Source organism: Amblyomma mixtum, chromosome 2 (assembly GCF_055824585.1).
Source record: "Amblyomma mixtum isolate Tamu chromosome 2, ASM5582458v1, whole genome shotgun sequence".
Lineage (NCBI taxonomy): Eukaryota > Metazoa > Arthropoda > Arachnida > Ixodida > Ixodidae > Amblyomma > Amblyomma mixtum.
Genome location: NC_143013.1, coordinates 29,230,014 through 29,242,987, shown reverse-complemented (window position 1 = coordinate 29,242,987; position 12,974 = coordinate 29,230,014). Strand labels below are relative to the sequence as shown.

General features: G+C 45.2%; 1 protein-coding gene across 1 annotated transcript in view; it reads right to left on the bottom strand.

Annotated features, from left to right (window-relative positions):
- Positions 1-12,974, bottom strand: part of LOC149358809 (uncharacterized) — a 601,276-nt gene that overhangs the window by 463,874 nt on the left and 124,428 nt on the right. The window contains exons 2-5 of the mRNA XM_089570994.1: positions 10,314-10,506; positions 6,314-6,416; positions 4,626-4,716; positions 2,046-2,091 (exon numbers count right to left, since the gene is read on the bottom strand). Coding sequence (XP_089427120.1) covers positions 2,046-2,091; positions 4,626-4,716; positions 6,314-6,416; positions 10,314-10,506 — 433 coding nt within the window. The remainder of the gene's footprint in view (positions 1-2,045; positions 2,092-4,625; positions 4,717-6,313; positions 6,417-10,313; positions 10,507-12,974) is intronic.

Below are 12,974 nucleotides of genomic sequence, written 5' to 3'. Positions count from 1 at the left end.
GATCTATAACTCGAAGTGGGAACAGTGTTGACCAAATATTTAGGGGAATCCCCCAAGGTGGAGTAGATTTCTAATAAGGGAGTAATTACTCATTGACGTCCACCCGAGCGCAGCCATACGGCCACAAAGGAAAGCTATACAGCTTTCTCAGAAACTTCGTAGTTAAAGAAAAATTCGTCCTGGTCCGGGGTTCGAACCCGGGACCACCGCTACACCGGAGCAGTCGCTCTACCAATTGAGCTAACCGGGACGGCAAGCTTATGGTAGGGCGAGAGCGAATTGATCTATAACTCGAAGTGGGAACAGTGTTGACCAAATATTTAGGGGAATCCCCCAAGGTGGAGTAGATTTCTAATAAGGGCTTGCCGTCCCGTAATAAGCTTGCCGTCCCGGTTAGCTCAATTGGTAGAGCGACTGCTGCGGTGTAGCGGTGGTCCCGGGTTCGAACCCCGGACCAGGACGAATTTTTCTTTAACTACGAAGTTTCTGAGAAAGCTGTATAGCTTTCCTTTGTGGCCGTATGGCTGCGCTCGGGTGGACGTCAATGAGTAATTACTCCCTTATTAGAAATCTACTCCACCTTGGGGGATCCCCCTAAATATTTGGTCAACACTGTTCCCACTTCGAGTTATAGATCAATTCGCTCTCGCCCTACCATAAGCTTGCCGTCCCGGTTAGCTCAATTGGTAGAGCGACTGCTCCGGTGTAGCGGTGGTCCCGGGTTCGAACCCCGGACCAGGACGAATTTTTCTTTAACTACGAAGTTTCTGAGAAAGCTGTATAGCTTTCCTTTGTGGCCGTATGGCTGCGCTCGGGTGGACGTCAATGAGTAATTACTCCCTTATTAGCACAGTGACTTGGCTTGCGTTTCCAGCAGGTCTAGAAGTGCCGCGTGGCTTTCTTTCAATATCGAAACCTTGCTTCCAATACCGGTGGAAGAAACAATCATGAATGAGTTGGCACATAGATATAATGAGATGCAGAATTAACACGTTTTTACTTTGCAGTGCATTCTGGCAATGCCGCATTGAAATCTGAAACATTCTGAAATCTGTCGCATGGAATTCCTCTTCAGCCAAGAGTGAAAATTTGTTTTAATCTTTTGGTCTACAGTCTTTCAAAACCATATGTATTCGACAGTCATTCCGCGACATTTTTCATTTCACGCGCAGAAAGCGTCAAATCGTGGTATGACAATTTCCAGCGCCAAAGCATGAGCTACGGAACTGCAGTTTTGCAGCAAACGTGGTCAGCTGACCAATTATCATGTCTGCATTTCATGCTGTCATAATGAGGCAACCGTAGACGGATGCAGAAGCATGAAAAGTTTCACCAGTGAAGCGGTTAAAAAAGAAGAAAGTGAGCATATATCGATGCGGTGTCAGTTTGGTGACAACTTGCATTTAGCAGTGATTAAGTACTGCACATAAGTGGCCGCCCCTTTCGAGAAGAACATCAATGCATGTGCACTTGCGTTCCACAAAGTCATGCGCTCTGGAGAGGAATTTCTGTCCTGAGATAAATATGGTGCGGCGCGTGTTGCAATCCAGGTAATCCAGTCTGATTAGGATGAAGTATTTGGGAGCTATAATCCACTTGCCTTCAAAAAAGCACCGCTCTTCCACGTCAAAGCGAAATCGAAGGCCGACACCAAGCAGAACTGCCGCCGTGGATGACAGCACTTGTTGTTTGTATTAAACAGTGTTGCCAGTGATATCACTTTTCCCAAAGTCGTGAATAGTGTTTGACAGGTCTGTTTTCTTATGCAGTTGTTCGGAAAATGGCCAAAAAAATCATCAGTCGCATCAGTATCATTATTATTGCTAGCAGCCCACTGCAAGCACACGTCATTTTCGCGGTTCTGTGTACCGGACCTTTAGTTATTATAAGGGGAAAAAAAAAACTCCACAGAAACGACCCAAGGTTACCTTCTACTACGTCTTCTCTCTTCTTTAATCTCGTTGCTCAACACCGACGCCGTTCATGCATGTCACTTAGCTCGACAGGAACAAGTCATGACGGCACAACGATGCAGAGATACGCACCTATTTTTGTGTGCTGCGAATCCCAGTGTTCCAAGGCGGCGTGGAGCTTGAATGTGGAGAAAAGGAAATAAAAACCGTTAATATCTGTTGGTGCACTAGGCGCAGGCGAGAAATAGAGCATGTCAAAAAAGAAAAAAGAAACAATTAAGACGCAGGTAATGCCATATTTACTGAGGTAAACTACAACATCATCGCATAGAACCGCAGTCCAACACACCAATTCGAAGCAGTAAATGTCTACATGTTCTTTGATATTCTTTTCGAAGCGCTTTTTACGTCTCAAATGTCGGTGCCTTGTCAGAATAATTTTCAACTAGCTTTTTTTTACCAGGCAATGGCTTTCAACCGACCCGTAAATGTAGAATACAAACCATAACAGCGCTTCCACTAGCTATCCCTCCTATTATATACATACATCTTTATTAACTCTCACAAGGTTACATGAGTAACAGAGGAGAGAGGACGCAAGGCACAAAGCTGCGTTGGTGCAGCTTGAGGGCCACCCTGCGACTTCTGCCGGCGGTATCGCCTGGCAGCTAATCACAACAGCAGTGGAAGAGCTTGCAAGTTTCCAAGACATCTCAACCAAGTCGTACCTGCGGTATCATCCGTGCAAATGTGACTAATTTTCATTTCTGCACGAGGAACTACTTGAATTCATAGCATAATGGCAGAAACGGCCATTGCAAATACATCTGTCAACGCAAGGCAAAAGTTGCAGCTGTAAGAAAAGGTGTATGCTTGCTGAAAGATTAATTCATGCACAAGCTAAGGCTAAGGACCAAACAGAATGACATTTCTGCAGTCTTATTGTTGCAATGCACAGAGTGGAGCGTTTTTGAATTTTTCTCTTCACTTGACCTATGCGCTTGCACACTTACGAGCAGTTTATCACCCTTAGACAATGAGAAATCATCAAAATTAGCTAAATCTGTTTATGACATAATTATGCTCTGTTTAGAAAATCTCCGAGTTCATTTTAGATATCTGCATTGTCGGTAGTCAACATACAGAAGAATGCGAACCGAACCGTCTTATATTTGCTGAGTCTCCAATCAAAAGCGAAAAATGCTGCGTACGGCTCAATACCCGCCAACGAAGCACAGACTGAGCGCCCAGTCAAACAACGATGATTATATATATAGTTATACATCTATAGTTATGCGAACTGTAGAACGGAAATGATTTGAAGATTTGCTCATTGAACCTCATTGAACTAAAAAAAATAATTCACTTATCCCATTTATGTTTATTTTTTTATTTGAAATACTGCGGACCATGCATGGTCCTAGCAGGAGGGGCACATTAAAACATTTTTAAATACAAGAAATGACAAGCATATGCATAGAGAAAAAAATAATAATAATAAGTCAGACAATCAATCAGAATTGAATATATAGACAGGCACCGCAACACAAAACAAACAAAACTCATGAAATAAAGAGATGACGTTCCAACTCTGCTACAAAATTGCTGGACAGAAAAATATGAGAAGGTAATGCATTCCATTCGGATACAGTTCTAGGGAAGTAACTATTTTTAAATGTGTTTGTGCGGGCGAAAATTGGTGCCAGTGAGTGTTCCTGCGTATGTCTGGTTCTTCTCGTACAATGAGTTTTGACGCAATTAGGCAACTTCATTTTTATTTTTCCTTGCAGGCAGTGATGAAGCAAGATGACGCGACTAACCTTCCTTCGGGATTCCAGGGTGTGGATGTTGTGTTTCTTCATAAGCATAGATGGTGAATCGTGTCTTCTATATTTTCCAAATATAAATCGCACAGCTTTTCTTTGCACACGCTCGAGTTGTATGATATCCTTTTTATTATGGGGGTCCCATACAACTTTAAATTTCCACTTTAAATTTAAATTCCCCTTTAAATTTAATTTCCACTTTAAATTTCCCCACTAAATTTCGCATTTACAATTCAATTTAAAATAAATTTTAAAAGCGCTTTGTCTGGCACCACAGTCGACACCATCTATCTACCTTTGAATTCCTTAGTTGAACTGGAGTAAACAGACACCTTTAGCATACCGTGTACCATGATATCGTTGTTACCGTCAGCGGAGTTCCGGGAGCCCGCCCACAGTCGCTGAGCACGCGCCGATTGGCCCCGATGCTCGGGCGCGCGCGCAGCTGCCCGGTAGGTGGCGCCATCTGGCGCCGTCAAAATTTTTCGCGCATGTGCAGTGGCTGCGCGCGAGCTCTTGGTACCCTGGTACCGGTACCGGTAACTCGGTACACAGTATGCTAAAAGCGTTCAATATGCTTTACGCGCACTGATTGCACAATTTGAAGTTGGGTGTCACGCTTACATGGAAATTCTCGCTTCGCTGATGGCGCTCTTGGATCTCTTCTTAGTGACAACGTCTACGCACGAAGCGCACTCGTCGCGTGAGCGCAGAACTCGAGCACAACCTTTTTAACTCTCTGGGACGGAATTGTGAGAACGGTGTTTCGGCTTTGCTTTGCGTTCCGACTCTCGGACACGCCTGCTAATGTGCGCCAGGCCATCAAGTGTGAACAGTTTTCTTTCAGATGAACTTCCCGAGCAAAGTGGTTAGTGTCCCTGCGTACCTTCATGGTCATGAGGCTGCTGATGGAGCGAATCGGCTCGACCCAGTCGAAGAGGGCCTTGCACTCCTCCTCGTGCATGGAAATAAGCCTCCTGAAATGAGAAGAAATGTTTTCTTTCTCGTTGTCCCAGACCCCGCACTGCCGACACACATTTACCGCAACCAAGCGAAAATTTATCTATACTTCGGTAAAAACCAAGATATAAATGTAAAACGAGTAGTCTAATAAGTTGCTTTTATTAGTGTTTTTTTTTGACGAAAAGAAATGGCACATTAACTGGCTCACTTTTCGATGGACAGCCAACCGAGCCATGAGGAAAATGAGGAAGGTATAGACTGAAAGAAGAAAGAGAGAAAGAGGTGCAATGGTAGAGGGTTCAGAAATAATTTCAACCACCTGGAGATATTTAGCTTGCACTGGGTAGAGGGTTCCGAAATAATTAGGCACTCTGGAGATATTTAACGTGCACTGACATCGCAGAGCAGACGGGCGCCTTTCGTGTTTCGCCTCCGTGGGTAGCCGCTTTTTCACGGTAATCATTTGTTGCGTGCTTGCCTTCAGCGGGGGAAAGAAGGGTTAAAAGAAAACATGAGGAAAACTAAAACCAAAAAGGAAGAAAAAAAGGTTTGTGGAGGAGCAAGCGGGGCACGTTCACGAGTGTGAAAGATGACACCTGCGGTAGATTCTAACACACAGCTGTGAGGTATGCATTTTTACCCGGTCCAGCTTAATAGTTACTCGCGGAGCCGTGGAAGCTGGTGTAGTGCTCAGCAAAAGTCTAACACTGTTTTTTGAACGGCACTGCAGTGTTTGCAGGTGTTAAAATAAACACATACACATAAACACATACACTGGAGACAGCGGCCTTCAATCAAGCAATCAATCAATCAATCAATCAATCAATCAATCAATCAATCAATGAATCAATCAATCAAATGGATGGTGGTAGGGGTCTATGACTAACCAATCAGTTAATCGACCAATTAATTAATTCATTCATTTAATTAACTAATTGATTGGTTAATTAATAGATACATTGACTGATTATTCGATCGACTGACTGATTTGTCGACATGCCACAGACACCGGCCACTTGGCGATAAGATGGTCTCAGGATGACCTGAAATCTGCCAGTGTGTTCGCATAGCGGTTGCCGCTTTGCGGCGGTTGAATGCGTCGTTATATGCAGCAAAGTATTACGGAGACGCTACCGAGAATCCTACTACATTGATTGGCAACTAAATGCTTTATGCTTTGCGAAACATTCGACTTGCACATGCTTAGTGCGTGCCACTCAAATCTCACTAAATGCGTACTTTGCGGGTCACATATTGAGTTTAGTACTGCGCCTATTCTAACACAAATAGATAAACATATATTTATGATTTTAATGTCGTTGTCTTATCTGCATGGCTATTAGGACTTCACCGCAAACGCTCACAGACAATATGTTTCCGCGTGCGTTTCGGAAGGGTAATGACTGACTAAATTCCGTTCGTGAGGCTTGATGCAGGCCTCGTTTAATAAACGTGAGTCAGGTGACGTTTAATATGCACAGCTGTAAAAGCGGGAAGAATTTAATAGAACTATAGGCACAGTAACGTTTTGTGAGCAAATCTGTGCGTGCGTGTGCGTGCTCTGATCATGAAATCATAAACACAGGGCGTGAGTCTGAGGCTAGTACTCACTTGAGAGGCTTGGCGTACAAGTTGAAGACGCCGCTGAGATCCGCGTTGTATTCCTTCTCGGATATGGCAAGTTCTTCGACGATTCCAAGACGGCTGTCAAAGCCTTCAAGAAGAGAAAATGAGACAATAGAAGTCAACGTGCAATACTACAACCAGTAGCTTTTTGTCAAGGCTAATATATTATTATTTCGTTGCTTCGTAACAAGAGAGGTTATAACCGCCAGAGGACCTCATAAAAAAAAAATCCCGTGTCAGACTACGATATCAGCCAGAACAACCTGTCCCATACTACTCCCTGTATCCTTTTTTTTTTCACTAAGCACACGTGCGCCACATGCACTGTATTTCGACTGGTCAGCACCCTCTGAACTACTAAACTATATGAATTGGAACGAAGTTCACAAAAATAAAAAAGGAAACAAGACAATGTTAAGAACTGAATATGGAGTTTAATAAATGACTGCCAGCCATCAGAATATTTAACTTATTATTATCGGCAACAAATGTGTATTTACAACCATTTCCCAATCGCTCAAGTGCAAGCCTTATGTTGGGATACGTCTGTAAATCGGCTGCTAGAGTTGGCAATGCCGACCGCGACAGCCTGGCGCCATCTGGGCAACGTAGCGGGAGACTTGTCTGCCCAACCTTTATACCGCGAGATTCGAATGCCGCGGAAAACCGGTTCGCTAAGGTCATTGCGGCAAAGCCCGCTTTCCGGGGGTAACTGCTGGATGCTGGAGGCGGTAGGTCTGGCAGCTAAAGCCACCAGGGACGGTTTGAGCGGTCAAATCGACTATCCAAATTAATAATCGAAACTAACTTTGCTTGTTGTGTGCGGTTGTTTAGCTTTAGCTTCGCTGAGAAACATGGTGCTGAGCAAAAGTGCTTAAAATGAGGCCTCAGAAATTATGCCTTTTGCAACTGGGAGAGGATTTGGGATGATCATAGGAGAATTCAGTCCGTTCGAGTGACGCGACGAATATTGCAGCACAAAAAGGGAAAGGAGATCAAAGACTGAAGCTCGGCAGGAGAGGAGAAAATGTGAGAGGGATAACAGCACTGCCTCTTGACACTCACATGTCTGCATAGAATTCCGCTTGAGCACTTGATTGTATTAACGCACCTCATATTAGTGCATCTCATCGTAAGGCCTCTCTCCTTTCCCTATCCCCCTGTGAAATATAATATAGCAAGGTCATGACAGCCGAGCCGACATCGTAATCCTCAATGTTATCAAATATTTTCGCTCTGTCTTGGAACTGGAGCTCTCCTTGCTCTGAAGAACTAGGCACACAAGAGCAATGTCAAGTCATGAAATAATTACCAGGTTTAAAAAGGTCAGATGGCCCTTTATTTTGTGGGAAGTTAGGAGAGCACAACTTGAATTCTGCAGTTGAGCAACATCAATGCTCATCCGAGGTCACGTAGAGGTTATAGTAGCAATCGACAAACACAAGCCTACAAATTAACGCTACGTTGTGTGGAGGCCCCACGAAATAGCCTCAGCAGGTAGGGAAATTAAGGAAGCTCACGCAGATGTATATATAAAAAACTATGAAAAAATTTAAAAAACAGCGCTTCGTCTTGTCGTATTCTTCCTCCGTGTCTGTGCACTTGATTGCGCTGGTGCCACTCGAAATGAATACTTCTGCGCAACTAGCCCGACTATCAGTTCTTTCGCAACGTCTTCAGTTTAAATACGAGTGGCGGGAAAAAATACTCAATTCTCGAACTCAAATTTAGCAGCCGTAAATGGGTACATCTTTTGCCACCGAACGAACCACAGATCTACAAGAAGCCTTGCAATCATATTTTACCAGGAAAAATTCTATGAGGTTGTCCTCAGTAGCTACAAATGTGCAAGAAGGTGGGGAGCTAGCACTGCGATATACTGACAACCCCCGACAGAACGGCAGAAGCAAGTTTTAAGGCGAAAGCCTATAATGGCTCATACTGCCGTCTGTTAACAAAGCGTGTCACACGCGTTTAACCCGGGAACTAAAAAAGATAGAGGAAATATAATGGAGGAAAAAATGAACCTAGAAGCTAAGTTTGATGACCGTAGAGTAATTAATTAATTAATTATAGGAAAAAATGTCGAAATTGCGCCGAAATAGCGTGGACGTCGATAAAGCCCCGGGAGCGGTGTGACGTCACATCCACCACAAGACGGCACGGCATAGTGAAAATTGTCACAGAATTGTGGGAAAAACATCGGATTTGTGTCAAATTAGATGGAAAAATGTGTAATTAAGAGTAATTAACACTTAAGATCCCCGAAAGATTTAATTTAGGTATCGATATAGCCACGGAAATGGTGTGACGTCACATCCACCGGAAGTCGTCACGGCATAGTGTCCTCGGCTTTCGCCTCTCAAAACTTTAGTTGCCAAAGTGTCCTCGCAATTTTTTTATTTACCTGAGTAAAGGCATGCGCAGTCTTCTCAGCGAAGGAATGCAATGCCGCCACCTGGTGCGAAGTATTGCTAACAACTAGTCTGACAGCTGCGAGCGCTCTTCGCTAAAGATCGAGACTATGGCCGAGCTCTGCGGCGCGCCCCACCCATTACAAATCCTTCACTGTCAAATCAAGCCAACCCTTGCGAGCGTGGGTGGACGCGTCGGAACGCGCCGATGCCTTGGAGCACGCGTTTCGTCTTTTTTGTTCTTCTTCTTTGTACGCCTCCGTATACTTTTGCCCTCTATATGCGCGCAACTCCCACGCAGCAAATCGGGCTTCCATTTCCGCCTTGCGGATATACGTGACACTTTCTCGACCACTCCGCGTCACGTCAGTCAAGCGTAGGAGGAGGATTATTGTGCATCCAGCCTCAATCTTCGTTTACGACTGTCTCTGCGCGTAACGCCGCCCATCTTTTAAAAACCCTTTACTTTTTTTCTGTCATTATGTTTCTGTTACGGGTTTCAGTACAGACTTTAACACAATAAATAGGAAAAAAAAAAACGAGGAAGAGCAAGAAATGCGCTGTACAAGGCAGAACCCCATTTTTATGCCGTGGAAAAAAAACGCGCGATCCTTCGCCTCACAGACAGAATATGGAGAAAGTGCGGTGAAGGTGTTTTTATTGATGCGAACTTTTGTAATCACTGCGACACAATTTTTCTGCACCAAAAGCCCGAAGCGGTAGTCTGATTAAAATCAGTTTTTTTTTTTTTTGTAACGGGGCTTTACGTATTTTCGAGCATTCGAACAACCGTGTGCCCGTCCTCGTCTACCCTGAACTAAGGAACCAATAAAAAGCGAAATTAAATATAAAATACAATGAAACATGTGTCGTAATTTTGCGGTCGTAATCGATGGATTAGAATGTGCAGCCTGTGCTGCCTGAATATAAATATGAATATATCCATATGAAAGGGCGTAAGGAAAGGGTAAAGTCACGTGTGACATGTGACCATTGAGTCTCTCGTTACAAAATGTCAAGGAAATGAGATGTAAAGCAGTCTGCACAGTCCTTTGTTTTGTAATTAGCTAGCACGCCTCTTTAGATTATTTGCAATTACTGACGCACTCGTTATCGTGCTCAGTATCATGCCTTGCAGTGTCATATACACCTCGCTCCCGGGAATCGAGAATTCGTCCAACACAGGGGACAGTGGAATCCGAGGTGCGGTAGCTTAATGAAAAGTTGTTTGGGCTCCCGGAAAGTATCCTACCAGCTATATACTTTGGAACTGACGTTCCTTCTAGGGAGTGGGGCAAAATGCCACAGAACTACTGCGCAGCTTTCAGAAAGGTCAGAATCAGTGCGGGGACTGATTTTGTCTTTCATAACTCCTTACTTTCTGAATTCGTACCTCTAAACAGCCGTAGCCAAGTGTTCTGTTTTATTCAGTGTTTATTTCATTTCGGAATGTTAACGTCCCCGAACCGTTTCCCTCGTACAGCTGCCGGTGACGCGAATACCTCTGGGCGAACAGTGAATTAAATGAAAACAATAACAATGCAATAAGACGGCAGTCGCTGACGCCTTACCCCACCGCGTGGCCGGCGCGTAGTGCCTGCGGTCCTCGAGCATCACCTCCTGTCCCACGAGCAGCGCTGTGCACGCGGACGGGTCGAGCGGTGCACCAGAGGCGGCCAGGCGCACACGGGGCTGGAAGATCTTCCACCGCTCCACCAGCGGAGACACCAGATCCTGGATCTGCTGGTGGCCCTCGCCAGTCACCTGCAACACACGAACGGAGACAGACACCACGAATGAGTACTGAAACGACAGGTGGAGAAAGCCTGTCGAATCACCTAAACACATGTCTTCTCTTTCCCATTCATTTTAACCTTCCCGGCAGGAAGTTATATTCAGGGATATCTGCGCGGCCGAAATGTTGTGCAGTAGTAGACGCGACATCGCTTTTCTGCGTGGGATCGAAACTCCGGAGTTTCCGAATTATTTATGAGGTAGTTCGCTCCCTTTAGCACGCGAGAAAGGCTTTCTTTTTGCTGTTTTGTATAGTTTTGTATAACAGCTGAATTCACCCTTCATGCCATTTTTTTCTTTCTTTTGTCTGTGTTTCTTTACAGTAACGACAAAATCGCCTTTGTCAGTGGCAGGGTTATTAAGATTAATTATGCGCCATCACCACCACAAACAGGCTAAAAAAAATTCGTGAAAAGCGACTGATAGTAAGCGAGCGCCGCATCATCACTCCTCAGCTCAGCACCGTTTTTGAAGCATACACTGAATACCGCAATTTAGCATTAGTGGCTGCCTACAGTCCGTTCCATTAAGAAACTAGGTTGCTTGCTCTAACAGGTTAATGATTTGCCATACTGTAGCCAAAGATCCAGCCCTGCTACGCCTTCCGGTGCTGTTTTCGTCTATGTAGCGCTCTCCTGTCTGACTTAAAAATTCACACGAGATTTTGAAACACAACCATAATTTTTGAACTTTAACATTTCGTGAGAGAAAAAGGCAAAAAACTGCGAAGTGTTTAAGTCCTGCTGCGCACCGCTTTAGACAGCGAAAGATGTCGCTGGGCTTCTAGCGCCTGTCGGGTAGCAAAACAGCTGCTTGTCATGACAACCAACCAGCCTACTGGCTGCCATGGTTACCCTGAAAGACAGTCGGTTGGTCTCTTATCTAGCTTTCGCTCTAAACGAAAAAAAAAATTGTCCGTGTATCTGCTAACGACTCTGGTAATGCCGATGATGCGAATACATTTTTAAATATGCAATTGTAATGAAGCATTTTCCTGCATGTGCGACGTCGAGGAATCTGTAGCCCCAGTTTGTAACAATTCTTTACTCGATTCAATACTTAGAAGGCGGTGCAAGAAATTGCTCGCTACCTATCAGCAAAGACGCCAATGCCGGCAGCCAACAATTTCACAAAAAAATAAAACAATTAGTCAGAACTGCTGCATCGGCCACTGGAATGTCAGTCACGTTATCAGTAAACACCTTCAACACATTCAACAAGCAGCTGCATCGATAGGTTAGTGCGCCTATATGGCCTTGCAGAAGAACCCCGCCTTCACTTCGCGATACTTTGCAATCGAGTTGCATCAGCCGAGGCCGTTTACTGCTGTCGGCACTTGGCGCAGCATTCAACGGCGAAATTCATCGCATATATTCAGAACAGTAATCGCTCAGATTCGGCGGCAAGGCGTGCCGCCCATCCAGAGGCGGGAGTAAGAGAACTCGTGTCTCTTCCAAGAAGCGTCAAGGCCTTCTCAGCTAAATACGCATTCCTCAGCAATTGACGTAGACGCGAGGAACACCTGCAGGGTATACGCGTGCTATTTTTTTCCTCGCCCTTTGGTTAACGGCTGGAAGCATCGTGCGAAGCAGTAGCAGTAGCTCCTACTTAATTGCCGCACCACCCAGTCACGTCTTCAGTCACGAATACACGTTCCTCAGGCGCTGGTTTCTGGCTAGCGATAAGCTTTTGACGCGTTGCCAATGTATTAAGTAGGAGGCTGGTTACTGGTAGTAGTTAGCGTACGCCCGAATTTCTGCGTGAACACTGAATTGAATCATATCGACCGCAGACAATGATAACACAAAAAGCGAAAACATCAGCGATGAAGCAAATGAAATAATGGCAAAAAGAAATGCGAAGAAAGCAGAGTTATGAGGAGGACCCAACGACCGTCACTTCGAGCGAGCAGCTAAATCACGAACTAAAGTCACGAGTAGCGAAAGAGGGTAGAATCGTTCGTGCACAGAAACGGCCACGGGACATCGTGCATCGACCAGACGCGGTTGCAGCCAAGATTAGCAGCTGACGGCGGGAACGCTGGGGTGCGAACGAACAAGGCTGCCTGCGTGCCGCCCAGTGGCCATTGATGGATGGGGACGGCACGCGGTGAGACACAGCCAGGTGGCGCTCGCTTCGCGTGCCCGATGCGACGCAGTACAACCACCACTCGCTGTGTGCCAAGACACGTCCGGTATTTGCACCACCCAGCCTTGCTACAACGCGGCACGAATTTTTTCTCAGCGCACGAAGCACGGGCGCGCATCGTGAGGACATTTGCCTGCCGTCTCGCAGGCATTGTCTTGTCTCAGGGACGCTCTTGAGACACGCCTAAGAAAACGTGCCAGAAGCCACTGCTGTACAGCTAATTCGAGAGAATAGCATTCTATTCTTTTTTCTTTAATTCATTACCCAGCTTTAATGCTTATTTCGAACTC